Raw genomic sequence first — 20,254 nt, 5'->3', positions numbered from 1 at the left:
AGGGGGCACCAGAACGTCACCACGGTGGTGTCCAGATCATGGGCTTCCCAGCTTCCCGACCATGAGAAAAATACATGTTTGCTATGCATGAGCTACCCAGTGTGCAGGATTTTGTTATAGCAGCCCAAGTGGACTAAGCCATCTTAAAGATACTACAGAATTCACAGAAAATGAGCTGTGCTTTGCAAACAAACTGAAATGATAAAAACCTGTATTGTTTTCCAGGTTCTGAAAAGCAACAATAAACTTCTTGTTTCGGTTTCAGTATACCTAATCTAATGAGTCAAAGTGGCTAGTTAATTTAAATATACTTACTGGGATTTAGATGTCAGAAAGTTATTTTTAAATTTTTGGTCTACAAATTTTGTTATGGAACATATTTTTATCTCTTTTTAATGATATAAGACCCTAATAAAGAAAAAACAGAAAAAAAATGAATTGAAAGATTCATGTGTCCAATATAAATATATTAGGAGAAAGGTATTTATAGGAACATTAATAGGAAGCTCGTCTGCAGGAATAATAGAGGTTTACAGTAATCAGTAGCATTATAGTGAATTCAAATAATAAATTAAACAAAAATTAATCCATGCAGAAATCCCAGCTTTTTAGGTGCTGGCATCTTTAGTAAACGATGAGGGGGTCCTTGAAGTTCCTGGGAACGGTGGTCCAGTTATGTTCCCACTTGCCAAAGCCTGGAACAATTCCATTGTAATGCAAGGAGTTCCTCACTGTCTTCTCCTGGAAAGAAAGGGCGATTAATGAGAATCAGTCCTGTCGCCCTAAACTGTAAATCTTATAATAGCATGAACAGCATAAATTCTGCAGAAAAAAAAGTGAAAAAACAAAAAGACTATCTCTTAAAATGTACAAAAATACTACGCAGCTGTAAGAAAGAAAGATCTCTTATCCTTTGAGACGACATGGAGGGACCTGAAAAGTATTATCTTAAGCAAAATAAGCCAAGCAGAGAAAGACAAGTATCATATGATCTCACTTATTTGTGGAATATAATGAACATAACAGTCTGAGGAATGGGGTAGTCCCAGAGACGTGGAAGTGGGGTACAGACTGACAATCCCCAGAAAAGGGGGTGGTGGAGGGAGATAAACAACAGAACTTATATGCATGTGTGCATGAACAGTGGACATGGACAACAAAGCTGGGGACAGGATGGGGAGAAAGGGGGGGGAGGAGTCAGTGGGGGAAAAAGGAGAAACATCTGTAACAAAAATAAATTAATTAATTTTTTTAAAATGTACAAAAATAGAATTTTTCACCTATGCAAAATATATAGGCCATAATTTATACACAATTTCTATATTTTTTTTTAATTCTTCAGAAATTCATATCTATGAATGATTTCTCAATGGAGCTATTTTTTTTTGAAGTTTCCACAACCAAGGTCTGAGGAGAAATTGTAACTTTAAATGTATAAAGCATGCTTTTTCTGACATCCCGATCCTCATTCTGTACAGCAGGCACTTCATCCCCCTATGGCTAATATTTATTGATTTTTATTTTATTTATTTATTTATTTATTTATTTATCTATTTTTTAGAGAGAGAGGAAGGGAGAGGGAGACAGAAACATCGATGAGAGAGAACATCCACTGGCCGCCTCTTGCACGCCCCCCACTGGGGATCAGGCCCACAGCCTGAGCATGTGCCCTGATTGGGAATCGAACCGGCGAACTCCTGGTGCAGGGGTCGGCGTTCAGCCACTGGGCCACACCAGCTGGGCCTGTGGCCGGTATTAACAGAAAGCAAGCAGCTGTGTGTACAGCTGGGGCAGGAGTCGTTGCGCTGCAGCAGAAGGAACAGCATCTCATGGGCTGGGAAACCCCCACGAGGGCTTGGCGATGCTAAGTAACCTGTGAGTCCTGCAGTGCACAGTGGGGAAGCCCCTGCTGCATCACTCATCATCAGAGGGATGCAAATTCAAACCACAGTGAGGTACCCCCACACCTGTCAGAATGACTGTCATCAATAAACCAACAAACAAGTGCTGGCGAGGGTTAGAGAATGGGAACCCTCGTGCCGTTGATGGGAATGCAGACTCGCACGACCACTGTGGGAAACTCCATGGAGGCTCCTCCAAATATTAGAAATGGAACTGCCTTTTTTACTTTTTATCCTCACCTGAGGACATTTTTGCATTTATCCTCAGACAAAGCAGGAGGGAGAGAGGGAGGAAGAGAGAGAGAAACATCAATGTGAGAGAGACACATCGAGTGGCTGCCACCCACACAACCCCAACCAAGGCCAAGGACAAACTGCAACCGAGGTACGTGCCCTTAGCGGGAACCGAACCCGGGTCTCTCTGGACCGCAGGCCAACGCTCTAACCACTGAACAAAACCGGCCAGGGCAGAACTGCCTTTTGACCCAGCAGTTCCACTTCTGGGTATTTATCGGAAGAAACCCGAAATACTAATTTGAAAGGATATATGCAGCCCTATGTTCATTCCTACATTATCTGTAACATCCAAGCTGTGGAAGCAACCTAAATGCCCGTCATTAGACAAGTGGATAAAGAAGAGGTGCTGCCTATACACAACGGAATATTCTTCAGCCATAAAAAGAATAAAATCTTGCCATTTGCAACAACATGGATGGACCTAGAGGGTGTCATGTTAAGTGAAATCGACAGAGGAAGACAAATACCCTATGATTTCACTTAGATATGAAATTTGAATAAACACAACAAATGAATAAACAAAACAGAAATAGACCCATAGAAGAGAACAAGCTGACAGTTGTCAAAGGAGAGGGGGATGGGTGAAGGGAATAAAATAAATTAACAAATAAATAAATAAATTTGACACCTATTCAGTCTTCTCTTCATGCTACTACACAGTAAAACTCTAAATATAGCATAATCTTACTGAAGTAAATAGTTCACAAAACCCACAAAACTGAGGGTCTGATCATCATGACTGAAAAGTGAAAAGGAGGAGGTGTTGATCCAAGGAGAGCAGATGTCGGGGAAACAAACATGCAGACGAGGATCCCGGATGACTTGTTGTCGGAGGCAGAGACCAACAGAAACAGCATTTGGTTTGCATTAGTGTCAAACACCAAGTATCTGGTGTTTCTGTGTGTTTAATGCTGCTGTTTGATGGTCTCTGTTTGCAAGAAGCTTGGAATGTCCTCAGAGAGAGGCAGCGCCGGAGCGGAACTCGTAGCAGTGGTTCCGTCCGCAATCGCGCTGCGACAGTGTCCACACCCGCTCAGCCCACTGGAGCGGCGAGGCCATCACGACATGGTTCAGTGTGTGAGGTTGTGACGTGAAGGACATCTCAGACTTGAAGCTGCAGAGGAACAAGGGACACGTGGGAACCGACCCCATGGGATCTGCCTGCACTGGGCTGGGTCAGAAAGGAAACCGGGGAGGGCGGGTCAAGCACAAAGCTCCATGTGGTGCTGGAGGAGTTCAAACGTGCTCAGACCTGACTCAGTTCGATGGGGCACAGGAACGGTGGGGAGCAGGGAGGTGAGGGGCAGGAACGGCAGGGAGCAGGGAGGTCAGGGGCAGAGAGCAGGGAGGTCAGGGGCAGGGAGCAGGGAGGTCAGGGGCAGGGAGCAGGGAGGGCAGGGGCAGGAACAGCAGGGAGGTCAGGGGCAGGAACGGCAGGGAGCAGGGAGGGCAGGGGCAGGGAGCAGGGAGGGCAGGGGCAGGGAGCAGGGAGGGCAGGGGCAGGGAGGGCAGGGGCAGGAAGCAGGGAGGGCAGGAACGGCAGGGATCAGGGAGGGCAGGGGCAGGGAGCAGGGAGGGCAGGGGCAGGGAGCAGGGAGGGCAGGGGCAGGGAGCAGGGAGGGCAGGGGCAGGAACGGCAGGGAGGGTAGGGGCAGGAACGGCAGGGAGGTGAGGGGCAGGAACGGCAGGGAGCAGGGAGGTCAGGGGCAGGAACGGCAGGGAGGGTAGGGGCAGGAACGGCAGGGAGGTGAGGGGCAGGAACGGCAGGGAGCAGGGAGGTCAGGGGCAGGAACGGCAGGGAGCAGGGAGGGCAGGGGCAGGGAGCAGGGAGGGCAGGGGCAGGGAGCAGGGAGGGCAGGGGCAGGGAGCAGGGAGGTGAGGGGCAGGAACGGCAGGGAGCAGGGAGGCAGGGAAGGAACGGCAGGGAGGGCAGGGGCAGGAACGGCAGGGAGGGAAGGGCAGGGATCGGGGAGGGAGGGGCAGGGACGCAGGGATGGTGAGGGAGGACAGCAGGGAGCAGGGAGGTCAGGGGCAGGAACGGCAGGGAGCAGGGAGGGCAGGGGCAGGAACGGCAGGGAGGTCAGGGGCAGGAACGGCAGGGAGGGTAGGGGCAGGAACGGCAGGGAGGTGAGGGGCAGGAACGGCAGGGAGCAGGGAGGTCAGGGGCAGGAATGGCAGGGAGCAGGGAGGGCAGGGGCAGGGAGCAGGGAGGGTAGGGGCAGGAACGGCAGGGAGGTGAGGGGCAGGAACGGCAGGGAGCAGGGAGGGCAGGGGCAGGGAGCAGGGAGGGCAGGGGCAGGGAGCAGGGAGGGCAGGGGCAGGGAGCAGGGAGAGCAGGGGCAGGGAGCAGGGAGGTCAGGGGCAGGGAGCAGGGAGGGCAGGGGCAGTTAGCAGGGAGGGCAGGGGCAAGGAGCAGGGAGGTCAGGGGCAGGAACGGCAGGGAGGTCAGGGGCAAAATGTTACGTTAGAAGCATAAAGAACACAGAGAAAGAATATATGGCAACTCTAGAATTCTTTTGGTTATTGTTAGCAATGCCGAGGAATGATTACTTCCCCCCCAAATTTCTTCTTTTTACTTCATTTTCCAAGTGCTAGCTCCCGCCTCCCGGTCCCCGTCCTCCGACCGGTCCTGTGCAAGGCGCCATCTGTCCTCACTGCCCGCATCCGAGCACGTCCTGAAGGGGAAGTCCAGGTTTCCTGGACCTCTGCTCGGTCAGGCGTGTGCAGGCTGGCGATGGCCCAGGCGTCAGGGCACTCGTGTGTGCACCTCTCCCAACAGCCCCTACGGTGACAGAGCTTCCAGACCTTGGACTCGGCCAGGACGGGAGTGTTCACACCTGAAAACTGGCCCATGTCCCAGCCCAGGCTGTTTTGAGAGGAGGATCAGCTTGTTAAATAGTAATTAGCACACTATTGTGTAGGACTATGTATCTTTCCATACAATTTCCAATTCGTTTTTAGGTCCAGTTTTTATGAATCAATAAGAAGAAAAGGTGCCCAGACTACCTATCCTGCCTAAGGCCGCCGGCTGGAGAGCGGGTTCACGGAAGGTCACGATCTCTTGTTGTTGCTTCATGTGTAATGTCTACACATATGAACTGTGAGGGCTCAGCCTCACAGGAGTGTCTAAAAGTGCCCAGGTGTCCCAAATTCCCAGATGCACCCCTGCAGGAAATCCAGGTGAAGGTCGTGCACCTCTGTGGCTCTGGAGCCGCTGTCCTGCCGGGACCAGGGCCCGATCCAGGTCGGGACACTGCCAAGAGGAACGCCTGCAGTGACGGGCTGGCTCCTTTGGCAGATGATCTGGATGCTAGGACTTGGGACAAGAGCGACAAGCTTCAGGTGCAACTCTGTGACTCCCCCTTCCTGAGGCGTTCCTGCAGTAGTCAGTAGAGCTGAGTCTGACACACCCAGCCGGGAGCTCACGAGTCCCTTTCGGAATACGTGACATCTGATTTTGACAGCAGGACTCATGAAAGAAACAAGGACTTGAATGAAGGCCCTCAAGCCCCCAGTTTCCAAGGACTACGCCATACATTTGGGGGGACATCAACAGTCACGGCACCTTCATTCTGGGCCACTTCAACAGTGAAAACACCTTCTGGTGGCATGTGTGTCCTCCTCCCTTCGTTCTTCATCACTGTGGAGCATCCACGTGACACAGGCGGTGCCCGTCCATCTCTGTCCCTTAGTGAACTTACAGTCTAGCTGTGACCCGTGGCAGTGAGCAAGGACCAAGTCGTTCAGGTGGAGGTGTTTCAGGTAAGAGAGAACTGTAAGAGGTTCAGTAGGGCAGGAGATTTTGGCAGGGGCAACATTCTTACAAATTCCCATGTAAAATTTTTTTAAAAGATTTGGTTTCCTTTAAGGAAAAATGGAAAGTATGAAAATAGTATTTACTTTTAAATTTTGTGTATAGGATACAAGAGATGATCAAATTTTATTTTAGGAAGAGCTAGAATTTAAAAGGTAAAATACAATCTATTCCAACAGTAGACTCAGTCTTGGTGTTTTAGTAAATTACATCTGGAGCAGAGCAGGCCCTGATGGGAGCTGACGCAGGTTCACTGCGGACAAGATGTGACGCAGATGAACCAGCTCATCAAGGACACAGAAAGGATTCGCTGAGGACAGCAGACTGCATCACCACGCGTGGTCGTGGGAGGGGGTGTTTAACGGAATCCATTCCACCCTCTGTTTTGCTTGTCTTCTCTGAACAGAAATATTCAGGGAGTTCTCCTGTGTCCCCACCCTGCCCTTCGGCACAGGGGACAAATACACAGTCACACAACGCCTCTGGGTCCCGGAGCCCAGCCTGACACTGAGCTCTTCAGAAAGCCATGACCTTCCGGCTGTGTGACACGGCCATCGAAGTGGGTGGGTTTTTCTGTTACATTAAATGTCCTCCTTCGAATCTCTTCCTGCCACTTGTCCTTTCGATGGGTGGTGAGGTCTCTCATACCACACCCCAGAATGTCCGCCAGGAAAATAAACAGAAGTTGCTACTTGAAAGGTTGCCTCAGATCAATAGGTCGTGGGTTTTCCTCCGTCTTCTGGAGACTGTCAGCCATGTCCCGCTGCCCCCATTTTGTTTCTAAACACACCTGGAGATATACGCAGACCAAATCGTGACAGGATCTCACCCCCTGGGCAGCACAAGGAGGCTGGACACGTGACGGAGGAGCTGTAAGGGTGGGAACAGTGACCATGTCCCCAGAGGCAAATTTTCTTTCTTTTTTCTTTATTGATTTTTAGAAAAAGGAAGGGAGAGGGAGAGAGATAGACACATCGATGAGAGAGAACATCAATTGGTCGCCTACTGCATGCCCCCCACTGGGGATCCGGCCCACAACCTGGGCATATGTCCTGACTGGGAATCGAACTGGCGACCTCTTGGTGCAGGGTTGACGCTCAACCACTGACCCACACCGGCTGGGCAATTTTTCAAAGTGTCCCAAACTGGAGTCACCCCTTAGCAGTGTGAAAATCACCAGTCACTCATCGTCCTCTGACACAGACACCATAAAGGACATTCTAGGGCCCTCGTAGAAACCACATACAATTGCAGAGATCTCCCTGTACCTGTAAATGGGTAAATGCAATTCCATTAACTGTCTGTGTGACCTGAACAGGTTTCTTAATCTCTCCAGTCCTGACCTTCCACATCCACAAAGAAGAAAAGTGGTAATTGTGGTTAAAGGGGTTAAACGACACAACACAGACACACTGTTTAGCACACAGTGGCTACTTAATGCATCTGTCCTCTCAGTTAGAGCAGCGGTTCTCACCCTGGGGGTCGCGAGCCCTTTGGGGGTCAAACGACCCTTTCACAGGGGTTGCCTAAGACATAACAGTAGCAAAATTACAGTTATGAAGTAGTAACAAAAATAATTTTATGGTTGGGGGTCACCACAACATGAGGAGCTGTACTAAAGGGTCACGGCATCAGGAAGGTTGGGAACCACTGGTTTAGAGAGAAAGAATGGAGTTACTACAAATTTATTCTGCATGTCTTTTACAAGGGCATTCAGCTATGAGGAACGAAAAAATATATTTTTCAGTAGAAATATTTTCTTTAACATAATTTATTCTAATTACTTTGTTTCCCTTAATATGCATGCTCTCTGGAAAGGTTATCCCTAATTAAGTACAGTCTACCCCAAGGAAAGAATGGTGTATTACCCATACATTTTATTGCAATATACAGCAACATACCTTGAAATTTTTCCATTCCTTTTGTAGCTCCTTTTGTAAATATTCGTTTTTTACATCCTCCTGCAAGAAAACGTAAGATGAGAATGATTAAATGGGCCAAGATGTATAAAAATGTTTAGTGTTCTGTACTGTGATTCAAACCACGACATTCACCGTCACAGCAAACCGTGGCCGCCGTGGGCAGCTGGTGAATCACCGGAGTGGCTCAGGGGGGAGACCAGCCGCCTTGCTTGACACTGGACAGGAAGGCAGATCGGATCTCCCAGGGCAAACAGGGTCTTGAAATATAGTCCTACTGGCAGCTTAGGACAATAATTATCAAATACATAAATGATTTAGTTTATACAGTTGGCCCTCGTTTATTGCGGTGCGTCAGTTCCAGACGGACCCGATCAGTGAATTTCCACGAAGTAGGGTTCTTCCTACAGCCGGGAAGCCGACAGAGCGAAGCCGCGGAAGGCCAGCGCAGCGGCGAGGGACACTGTACTTGCACACCTGACACACACCCAGAGTTCAGGCACTTTTACATCCCAGTAGCAACAAGAAACGGGTGAAACTGGACCTGCTCCCATGTTTTTTGTTGTTGTTGTTGTTTTATCCTCACCCGAAGATACTTTTCCATTTTTTGTACAGATAGAGTGGGAGGGAGAGAGAGGAAGGGAGAGAGAGAGAGAAACATCGACGTGAAGGGACACATCGAGTGGCTGCCACCCGCACGACCAACCAGGGCCGGGGACAAACTGCAACCGAGGTACATGCCCTTAGCGGGAACCGAACCCTGGTCTCTCCGGACCGCAGACCGACGCTCTAACCGCTGAGCCAAACTGGCCAGGGCTGCTCCCATGTTTTAAGTGAACACTTGGCCAACATGATTTCTCTGGTGCTGTGTCACATTGAGGCTTGTCCCTTCATTTTTTTCATCTCTTTTCATTTTTAATTGTATTTAAATCCAAACTGTGAACATAATTAATGGATACAGGTCTACCTATATGTTTATATAATACATGTAAAAAACAAAACCAACTATAGTAAAAAGGGTGTTTTTACACTTGAGGACAAGATTAAACACAGGACTATAAAGACGATTCCTTAAGCGGAAAAGACTGCACACTTCGTATTCCAACCATTCATATGAAAACCTGCAGGGGTGCCTTCCAGCCCACGCAGGATCGAAACTATCAAACGGTAAGGAATCGGATTCCATACATTATCATATAATGAGGATCTTCAAGACACAGAAGGTAAAATAGCTTATTTCTTGTCCGCAATATGGTCTTTGATATCAAATGGCAAGTTTCCAGTTGTTCACTATGATAAACAATAAGTTGTTATAGTTAATAAAATAATCAAATAAGCTAATTATTAGAGTAAGGCATGTGGGTCATTCACTTTCGCGGAGCCCCTGTGAATTCAAACTACACTGGACGCCCCTCAGACCGGCCGATTCAGCCGCAGGACGCGGACCTTGTTCATTACTCATGGTTTCCCTTCAGCATTCAGAAAGTATCAGTTTGCAGGGCTCCCGGAGGATAAACGCTCTACAAACCACTTTTGTTTTTCTTGGTGGATTTATGAGAGTTTGGCAATCTCTTCTGAAACCAGGACTCCCAGTGTGACGGAGCCTTGAGATGACCCGAGTGCCTGCGGCTTTCCTGACATCACTCCTCCCTCGAGGACAGCCGCCGGGGGACCTCACGTCGCATCCAGCCAGGGACCCCGCTCTCTTTCTGGCAGTCTGAATGAGACGTCTCCCAGCGAAAACAGAAAGCAGATGTCCACCACCAGCTGATATCCAGGGCGACACACGGACACGTGTCGGAGTGGAGTCCCGGCCCCTCTGGTCTGGGACATGCTGACGGGCGGGCGGGTTTCCTGATGGCACCCTGGGCTCTGCAAGAGCCGCATGTCACTCCCGTAGCAGATAACAGCCCCCGAATTGCAGGCTCCATGCTGCACCAAACTACTTTCTTTCCAAAGTAATAGCAATGATCCATTCGATTTCTTTAAACCATAACTAACTTAATTATTTTCAAACTATTTCTACATAAAAGAACAGAATAAAAGAGAGTAACATGCAAAAGTACTTTATCTGAACCATCACAATAATCGCTTAATCCCCTTTGTCTAAAGATTGCAAGTAGCTTCCTCCATTATCCATTATAATGGTACTCGGGCACCAGCCTCTCCGAGGACTTGCTCCCCCGGAGCACCTGACGTCACAGCACGTGTTCCTCCCTCCGGAAACCTCAATCACTGGACGCTGGTGGAGGAGACAGCAGGTGCTCAGTAAATGAAAAGAGAAATCTAGTCATTTTGCCTTCCTTCCTTTCTTTCTTCCTTCTTTCTTTCCTTCCTTCCAAAATATGGTCCTTGATATCAAATAGTAAGAGTCAAGTTGTTATAGTAAATAAAATAATAATCAAATAAACAAATTAATAGAGTAAAACATGTGGATTATGCATTTTCACCGAACATCTATGAATTCCAACTACACCGAACATCTCTCTCTCCTTCCTTCCTCCCTCCCTTCCACCCTCCCTCCTTTCCTTCCTTCCTGCCCTCCCTCCCTGTGGGGGGAGGAGTTAAAGAGGCCCCCCTCACAGTCACTGGACTTTGACAGCCACGCATTAAACATCACTCACCTGAATGAAGGTTTCACCCTGGGCCTGCACCCCACAAAGAGTGCTCAGTCTCCTGCTCCAGCTCAGACCCACGTGGAACTCCCGCCTCTGAGATCTCTGGAGCTCTCCTGCGTGGACGCTGCTCCTGGGGCCCAGACTCGGCCCCGCCCACTGTGCGGACTGCGCCTGCGCACCTGCATCCTGCCCCAGCTGCATGAGCCGTCCCCCCAGGCCACTGCCCAGGACTCAGGCGCTCAGGCTCCCAGTCCCCTCCCTGCAGGCACGTGGCCCCTCCGGGGGACAAAGAACGAACAGCCAGGAGGGCAGGAAACGGGAAAGACAGAGGAAGCCCTCCTACACGCATGTTGTTGTTGATGCTAAGACATATGTAATCTGTAAAGTGAATAATGGCTTGTTTTTGTAAAATAGAAACATGTTGAAAACTAGTAAATTCCGATCGATATTGAGATTTTAAAGTGAGAAATCTGGCTTTTTTGGTGGTGGTGGTATAGTGTAAGACATTCAGATTTTGTTATCAGGAGTTCTTTATGTAAGGAGGTTCTATACAACATGCATTTTCTCCCATTCTTATTGAAACCATGCATAAAATATTTTCTCTTTAATCTGGCCTTTTATTTTGATTTTTTCCTTTAAAAAAATAATTTTCTTTATTGATTTTAGAGCCATAAGAAGGGAGAGGGAGAGAGAGAGATAGAAACATCAATGAGAGAGCACATCGATTGACTGCCTCCAGCAAGCCCCCCCACCGGGGATCCGGCCTACAACCTGGGCACATGCCCTGACTGGGAATTAAACTGGCCACCTCTTGGTACATGGGTCTATGCTCAATGATTCAGCCACAAGAGCTGGGCTTTTTTTTTTTTTTTTTTCCTTTGTCTCAAACTGGCCTCAACTCAGTGCCCTGACTCACCCACCTCCCCCTGGCTTCATCGTTAAGCCCTCAGGACAAGGAGGTTCTGGTTAGCCTCCAGTAGCCTTGGAAACAAGGTCCTGGGTCTATTGACTACAGATACCACAGAGGCGTCAATCAAACTAAAGACAATATCCTGGCCTCAGTGTAGTTTAGCTCCAGACTCAGGAAAGCAGTGCAGTCCCACAGAACAAATCCTTGCGAAGTTGGACAGAACAACTCCATAGCTGACATCAGCACCAGACGCAATGATCAAGTACCCCTACCCTAGCATCCACCGATCAATAACGACCGTGACCCTAACTCCTTTAGTCCCCATGATTAATGATGTTTCCCTATATAACCCATCCCCTGGAAGCCAGTGGGAGCCAGGTCTTTGACCCCTAGCTCACCCGTGACTCCGTGGCACCATCTCCTTAACAAATCCTCCCTTTTCTTGGCTGCAAGCAAACTGTTGTTCATGTCTTATTGGGCTTGGATGCACGCAGGTAAACGGACCCCTTCAATCCAGTAACATTATTTAAATGACCCTTAAGAGATCATGCAGTTTTATGCTGTTAGAAATGGAGGACCCAAAAAGGAGAAACATCTGTAACAAAAATTAATTCATTAATTTAAAAAAGAAGAAGAAGAAGAAATGGAGGACCCATGAAATAATGTGCAGCTGCAGGTACTGCGGAGCCTACACTTAGGTAGCAAATATGAGCTAAATCATTTTCCTCCTTCCTATCTCAAATGTTCCACTCTTCCCTCCCTCTAAGCTCTCAAGCCCTTCACCAAGAATCGTCTCTGGGAAAAAACAAGGCACTGGAATTAAGAAGGAAAGTAGTAATTGCATACATGCTTTTTACAATTTACACTAATCACATAGTGAAAATTAATCACAGGTGTATTCAATTTTTGTCATCGAAACAAAACATTCATGTGCTGAGAAATCAGTAACATTGTCTAACAGATAAAGCATAAATAAAATCAAACCGCACTGTCCTGTTTTTATAATTTTAGAAAATTATTAAGGGTGTACTGGATGAGAGAGATGACAACAAAGAACAGCATCTGTTGGTCATCAGAAGCAAAATATTGACTAGCTTCGGCAAGAATGAGTCTCACTCGGTGCAAAGGAGGGACTCTGACCCTTATATTTGTAGAGAAGCAACATTTAGGAAAAGATTGCAGGCTCTCTGAGACAGAACCTGAAACATAATTTCTGTTAGCACCGCAATCCTGGAACGCCACGATACTTTTCTTAACTTGTGGTCTCCACTGGGTGGAGTTTCACCAGGTCGCCAGACCATCGCTGAACATGTGAGCCTCGCAGAAGGCTGGCTCATACCAGCTTCAAATAGTTTCTTGTGGCTTCCAACCGTTAATCCCTACTCTGTAATCTGAGACAAGGGGCCATTTATAGCTCCTACATAAACATTTTTAAATGATGGATGCAATGTAATCCATTTTCTTTTCTCTGTCATGAGCATCTTAATATAAATCTTCTAACCTTTTCAGTTAAGTTCCAGCTCTCCTGTGAGAATATTTGTGCTATTCCTAACCAGAAAAGCATGCGAGATGAGAACCAACATACTTGGCATTTATAATACAATCTTTAACATGAAAATATGCAGTAAAAGTAACATACCCCACTAATAAAACCCTTGAACTTCGGACCCTCCCATAGTTCCAAATGGCATTATATTGTCCTCAGATTCTGTTATTTGAATTTATTTATTTATTTTTTATCCTCACCTGAGGACATTTTTCCATTTTTTGTTCAGATACAGTAGGAGGGAGAGAGGAGAGAGAGAGAGAGAGAGAGAGAGAGAGAGAGAGAGAGAGAGAGAAACATTGATATGAAAGGGACATATCGAGTGGTTGCCACCCACACGCCCAACCAGGGCCGGGGACAAACTGCAACTGAGGTACGTGCCCTTAGCGGGAACCGAACCCGGGTCTCTCTGGACCGCAGATCGACGCTGTAACCTCTGAGCCAAACCGGCCAGGGCTTGAATTTATTCTTTTGAAAAAAATGGTGGCAATATAATCTCATGAAATTTCCCATGGCAACATCAATTTCTCAGGGAAAAATACATATGTGTGGTACTACAGCAAGCAGTTTTAGGATTTGAATTATTGAAAAAGTTTTATGTGCAGAGATTATTTTAAACTTCTTTAAACAAATGTATCTTTTTATTTTACAGTAAAATTAGTCAAAGTAAAAAGAGATAAAAGTCCCTGAGTTATCCCCAAAACTCTGTTACTCTGAGAATTGTACTTAGCATTTGATCATGTGGGGGGAATGTAGAAAAGATTCTTGTGTCTTCCAAATTTCCAGACTATCACGTTAATAGCTATCTCTATTTTCAAAGCCTAATATTAGATTGCATCATTATTCAGAGCCTGACATCTATGACTAATACTCCAGTGTTGTGTAGAAAATGGGTTGATTTGCTTCTGTTGGCTACCCTGAAAATGGAAGAAATGAGCACCTGCAAACCGAATTAAAGAAAAAGTAAAATGTCAATCTTCGCGGTTCAATCTTGCATTCCTACCTCCTATGAAAGAAATGCCAAGTGTACATTTCCATTCGGAACTATGTCCCAAGGAAAGCTTTCCCCAGTACACACGTTCCTGCTCAGTTTGTTCACGAGCACCAAGCTGGAGGGGGCATCGCGCTCAGACGGGGTGAGCACCAGTGCGATGGCCCAGCTGGACATGGGCGGATGGCAGGGTGTGGTGAGCAGAGACCAGAATGACACTGTGTAAGGCAGAAAGCACGCGATGTCTGGTAAACACAGACAATGATTCTCTCGGATACAGAAGTGTTAGGTATAAAAACAATACCCTCCCTACAGAAGGAATACTGCTTGGGAGACTGGCCAGTTGGGGACTATACTAAGCGGCCTCTTGGCCCGGCTCCACGCCCTCAGCGTGGCTGATGTCAGCGTTGCTCTCAGAACAAAGACAGTCCACAGCCCAGTGGGAGTGACGAGCTTCAGTTCGGAGCCGGGTGGGCTCCAGGTCCAGGGACTTGCTGTGCACATGTGGCCCTGGAGGACCCAAGTGCACACAATCCACTTTCCAACCCCACGTGAGTTTGGAAGTAGAACAGGAATGACAAGGATGAAACAGGCCAGTATGCTGGGTTTCTTTCCATTGGGTCCAGTGTTCTTTTTTTAATTCATCTGGAAAATTTGTGCATAATTGTTAGTAATTTCAGAAATCCTGTTGCTGTTTTCTTATCAATAATTCTTTAATTTAGATATTGCAAAGCCACATTTCCAATGATCAGTAATATTTATTTTTAGTTTTAAATATCTTCTTTTTCTTGGGTGTTTCTACATGCCTTTTGCTCACTGGGTTTTTTTTTATGTCTTCATTTTTTTGTTTTTATGTACCAAAATATTTTATTTTCAACTCACTTTTGACTGCTAGTTTTGAATTGGAAAGTGGACACATATATCTGGGTCATTGAGTAACATTTTTTTGTGACTTCTTAAGAATTACCAGCAGCATGTTCTGTGTTAAGAGGAAAAAATATTAGAGATCAAGAAGGACCTTAGTTTTTATTTGTTATCTTCTATCTATTCCATCCTTGAAACATATGAATCAATGTTTTGGAAAAAGTAATAACCGGTATCTCTAGCCAAGGGTATTAAAGAAAATGTATAAAGAAGAGATTTTCAACCCCAATGATTTCAAACTTGTTTTTTTCCATCATGAAATACTTTCTAAGGAACTTGATTAAATAGTAGTTGAACTGTATCCAGTCAGATATGCTATTTATTTTTTATCTTTAATAAAATAAAAAGAGCCTGGCTGGTGTGGCTCAGTGGGTGAGCATCAACCCATGCACCAAGAGGTCGCTGGTTCGATTCCCAGTCAAGGCACATGCCCAGGTTGTGGGCCCAATCCCTGGTGGGGGGCGTGCAGGAAGCGACCAGTCGATGTTCTCTCTCATCGATGTTTCCATCTCTCTCTCCCTCTCCCTTCCTCTCTCTCTAAAATCAATAAAGAAAAAAATTATTTTTTAATAAAATAAAAATAGAAATGTATCTTGTGGTAAAGATTTTGAAAGTAGTCAAGTATATGAAGACAAGTAACCCCCACCTGGTCTCTGCCAGGACACACTGCCCGCGCACAAGTGGACATTGACAGACGCCGACAGTGATGGCCCAGGAGGGTGCAGAGTGACATTCTGATATCAAGAACGCAGGTCTGTAAAGATGTGCTGTCAGATCAATTACTCCTAAGGGCACCAAGAAGATTTTGAGAAACAATAATGTGATTTTCCTGTTTCCAGACCAGACACCAAAGCAAGCAATGCTTTCTCATGAAAACATGGCTGATCAGTAACGGGCACTGCATCGCCTGCAGGATGGAGCTGATCAGGAACAGGCACTGCATCGCCTGCAGGACAAAGCTGATCAGGAACGGGCACTGCATCGCCTGCAGGACAAAGCTGATCAGGAACGGGCACTGCATCGCCTGCAGGACGGAGCTGATCAGGAATGGGCACTGCATCGCCTGCAGGATGGAGCTGATCAGGAACGGGCACTGCATCGCCTGCAGGATGGAGCTGATCAGGAACGGGCACTGCATCGCCTGCAGGATGGAGCTGATCAGGAACAGGCACTGCATCGCCTGCAGGACGGAGCTGATCAGGAACGGGCACTGCATCTCCTGCAGGATGGAGCTGATCAGGAACGGGCACTGCATCGCCTGCAGGACAAAGCTGATCAGGAACGGGCACTGCATCGCCTGCAGGACAAAGCTGATCAGGAACGGGCACTGCATCTCCTGCAGGACGGAGCTGATCAGGAACGGGCACTGCATCTCCTGCAGGACGGAGCTGAAACAGTTACGTGTCACTTGAACTAAGACACTCATTTCACCTGCAAGAATCTTCCAGTTCATGTTGTGTTTTGTTTTCATCCTCACCCAAGGATATTTTTGCACTTATCTTCAGATAGGGAAGGAGGGAGAGAGGGAGGAAGAGAGAGAGAAACATCGATGCAAGAGAGACACATCGAGTGGTTGCCACCCACACGACCCCAACTGGGGCCAGCGACAAACTGCAACTGAGGTGCGTGCCCTTAGCGGGAACTGAACCCGGGTCTCTCTGGTCTGTGGGCCAACACTCTAATCACTGAGCCAAACCGGCCAGGGCCCGGTTTATGTTTTGATATCTCTATGTAAAACACCACGTAACTTTTAAAATATAAAAACAGCATCCTAAGGTCAACAACAACCAGTCCCCGGGTCAGGTGGACTCACGTTCACCTCATGCCACCCCTCAGTAGCGGTCAGAGACACAGATGAAGACACTGTCACCTAAACAGCTTATGTGTTAGCAGAAGGGAAGGACATTTTAAATGGCCGGCGAAGGAAGCTAAATGACGCTCCAGGCACAGAAGCAGGATGGGACAGGGAGGGAGAGAGGAGCCTGCCCCACGGGGAGCACCCTGGGAAAGTGTCAGAGAGCACGTTTCCCGTGTGGGGTCTGAAGGGGACCCCCTGCCCAGGCCGGCACAACAGGAACACAGCCTAGCCAAAGGCACGCAGGTGTGAAATAAGACGAGGCATTGAGAGCACAGACTGAAGACGAGTACATGGCAAGACAGGTCCCTGAAGTCAGCAGGGCCACATTGTGGGGGGACTTGTCTCAGCTCAGTCCCTCGGACCCTGACCTGGAAGCCATGGATACAAATGAAGGCTTTTAGTTTTGGGAGGGAGTTTAGAGGTGTCTTTATCCACATCTATCTAAGACTTTCTAAATCATTTGCAGTCCTGGGACGGATTTGACCTGTGAACACATTGCAGAGCCCCTCGGCCCACCTCCCGCCGCTGACAGGGTTCTGAGAGCAAAGTCGACGGGAGTCTGGGATACGTACAGTCAATGGGGGAAACGGTGCCATCTTCACATCAAAGTGGGGGTCACTTAAGATTACCTACAGCTTCCAAAGTATGAAGTATTAACATAAAACATGGCATTTCTAGAGGGATTACTCAAGATACAGTCCTGAGTGGGTCGGAGCCAGGCGCCCTGGACCATCACCAGCTCTCAGATTCGCCCAGGCCTCTGCCGCCAGGTGACCTGAGACGACTGGCTACCTTCCTCTGCCTCCGTCCCCTCCCCCTGGAAGCAGAAATGACAATAGCAACAACCTCGTAGAATTGTTTTGAGGATTTCAGTGATTGAATGTAAAGCATCTAGTAAATATGACCAGAGGGACTCCAGTATGTGTTTGTCCCAGTTGGAATATTGAGCATTGCATTTAAATGTGAAAGTGTAAGGCTGTCGGGAAATGCTACACATCTACATCTATGTACACGTATGCCCACATCCACGTCCACACCCACATCCTTGTCCACGTCCACACCCATGTCCTCAGCCACGTCCACACCCTCATCTATATCTACATTTACATCTACCTCTATCTATCTTTGTCTATAAACATAATCAATCTTCATTTTTATGATACATTGTTGCCTGAGGAACTATTTCACAGCTCAGTTCATCACCAACCTTCTGCATTTTCAGAAATGGACACCCCTCCGTGAGGGGTTGGCTAGGGCGGGGTGGGGAGCAGTCAGAGGAGAATTTTCAACAGGTTACATAGATATTCAGGCAGGTTCAGTGCAGTTTTGGTCCTTGTTGCCCTGCATTTTACCGTCATCATGTATGGCTTTACGCTCTCCTCTCACAAGCTATCTGTTGTATCTCTTTAGAAGCCACGATTCCAAAGGAGGACCGGGACCTCCTTCCTCCTGCATTCCACGACAGGCTGCCTGGGCTCCAGCTTCGTGTAACTTGTCCTGATTATTCTGTGGTTGGTGTCAGTGTGCGTAATAAAAACACTGTTCCAGAATTCTGCCTCCAAAGTAGAGACTTGGGTAATACGCTCTGGCTGCAGAACCTGAGCAGCTGTCTTGCTTCGTGGAAACTGCAGCCCTCGCGCCGACTCGGCGCTGGCTGGGCTCCACCGACACAGTCCAGATGTGACAGATGCAGGAACCCCACTGAGCTAATCTTTATCCTGGAGGAAATCCCAGAACATTCTGGCTGGAGAAAGGCGAAGCACCGATCAGGGTGACATCACACAGACTCCAAGCCCGGAAGCAATCATGAATAGCTTGCTTTGCTGACTTGTACTTGAGATCGTGAGGACAACACCCATTGTGAAATGCCACGGGCCATATGTATCATGAAAAATAAACAAAATGCTAAACGCGTAAAGTCATTTTTAATTAACATACCAATTACAAAAAGCTCAACTGAACAGATGTCCTTTGCTGAGAGCCCAAAAGTTCAATGATCTGGGGCTCTGTAAGGTCAAGAGAGAAAAAAAAAGGAAGAAAAAAAAAAACAGTTTTACAGACTAAAGACTTGGGAGTTTGGTAGCACCCTTTGTCACTATACGTAGACATAGAAACCCTCCAAAAATACCAAAAATCAATGTCACATAAAGGTTATAGATTATATTTCAGTTCCATCACTGAGGAATTACAATCTATTACATCATTTCAATACACCTGTATGGAAGTCACTGAGCTAAGTAGAGCTGGCAGAGTAACCAGTATTAACCCTTCCTGTGCTCACCTTCCTACACAGAAACCTCAGTGGAACCCTAGTGATGGTGGGAGAGGATTTGGCTACAGAAAAATCAAGTCACCTGCAAAATACACCACCAGACTACTTCTCAGACTTGTCTGCTATAAATACCCGTCACATTCTCTCCATTTCAACCTTGTGTTGTCCTTACTGAATCAATGACTCAGGCCATGTTCAAACTATAGGTCCACCGGACTAGTGTAGTTCAGTGGTTGAGCATCGACCCTGCACCAAGAGGTCACCAGTTCGATTCCTGGCCAGGGCACATGCCCATGTTGTGGGCCCGATCCCCAGTGGGGGGCAGGCAGGAAGCGGCCAATCTATGTTCTCTCTCATCAGTGTTTCTATCTCTCTCCCTCTTCCTTCCTCTCTCTCTAAAATCCATAAAGAAAAAAATTTAAAAATAAACTATAGGCCCTCCTCCCGCTTCCCACCATCTGCATCTGGAAAAGCCGCTTGTTCCTCAGGGCTGCGAGGAATTCCTCGTGAAGGGCCCTGCCTCTGTGGTGTCCGTCAGCAGGTCCGCCATCCTCCCTCCGGCCCCGTTGCTCTTGGGAAGAACGCACTCTGCCCCATACAGAGGCTGGAAGGGGTCAGAGGAGGACTATACTCATGATAGACAAAATCTGCGGGCTGGCTGCCAAATTACTGAGGCAGTCAACAGGAAGTGTTTGAGAAGATAAACATTTTTTAATTTCAAAATCTAAAGTAGAGAAGACAAAAAACAAGAGTATGTTAGTGTCTCTGTATCTTTCCCACTGCTGTAAAACAAACAAATGTAGCTACTATTTTTACAGGTTAATGCTAGTTAGGTTCAACTCTTAATCCTGAGCTCCTTAAAGAAAAGGACTAGAATTTTAATAATGATATCCTTCATGCTGGGAACAACTTTAGACTATATTTGTAAAATGCATAACTTCAAATAGTAGATGATTTTCATAGAACCCCAGGCTTTGAGAGGAGACACTAGAAGTCTACACATTAGAAGGGAAACCCAGAAATAGACAAGTCATGATTAAATCAAGATGGTCTTCCCACAACCTTTCTGCTAACTAGAAAAATAATGTAATGCTCTCTGGAGGAAAATAATGTCATTCAGAGCCTCTATAATTTTGCCAGACTGTTTTCCAAAGAGGATGTATCATAATTCATTCCCACCAACAAATATACAAGAGTCCCAGTG

The 20,254-nt window shown here is 47.1% G+C and overlaps 1 protein-coding gene across 1 annotated transcript in view; it reads right to left on the bottom strand.

Annotated features, from left to right (window-relative positions):
- Window positions 1-624: 624 nt before the first annotated feature.
- Window positions 625-20,254, bottom strand: part of CNBD1 (cyclic nucleotide binding domain containing 1) — a 196,692-nt gene continuing 177,062 nt past the window's right edge. The window contains exons 12-13 of the mRNA XM_036263632.1: window positions 7,914-7,973; window positions 625-741 (exon numbers count right to left, since the gene is read on the bottom strand). Of these exons, the coding sequence (XP_036119525.1) occupies window positions 625-741; window positions 7,914-7,973 (177 nt within the window). The remainder of the gene's footprint in view (window positions 742-7,913; window positions 7,974-20,254) is intronic.

The sequence above is a fragment of the Molossus molossus genome, unplaced genomic scaffold (genome assembly GCF_014108415.1).
Source record: "Molossus molossus isolate mMolMol1 unplaced genomic scaffold, mMolMol1.p scaffold_m16_p_16, whole genome shotgun sequence".
In the NCBI taxonomy this organism is placed as follows: Eukaryota; Metazoa; Chordata; class Mammalia; order Chiroptera; family Molossidae; genus Molossus; species Molossus molossus.
Note: the sequence above shows the minus strand (reverse complement) of the source record. Positions and strands in the feature narration are given on the sequence as shown.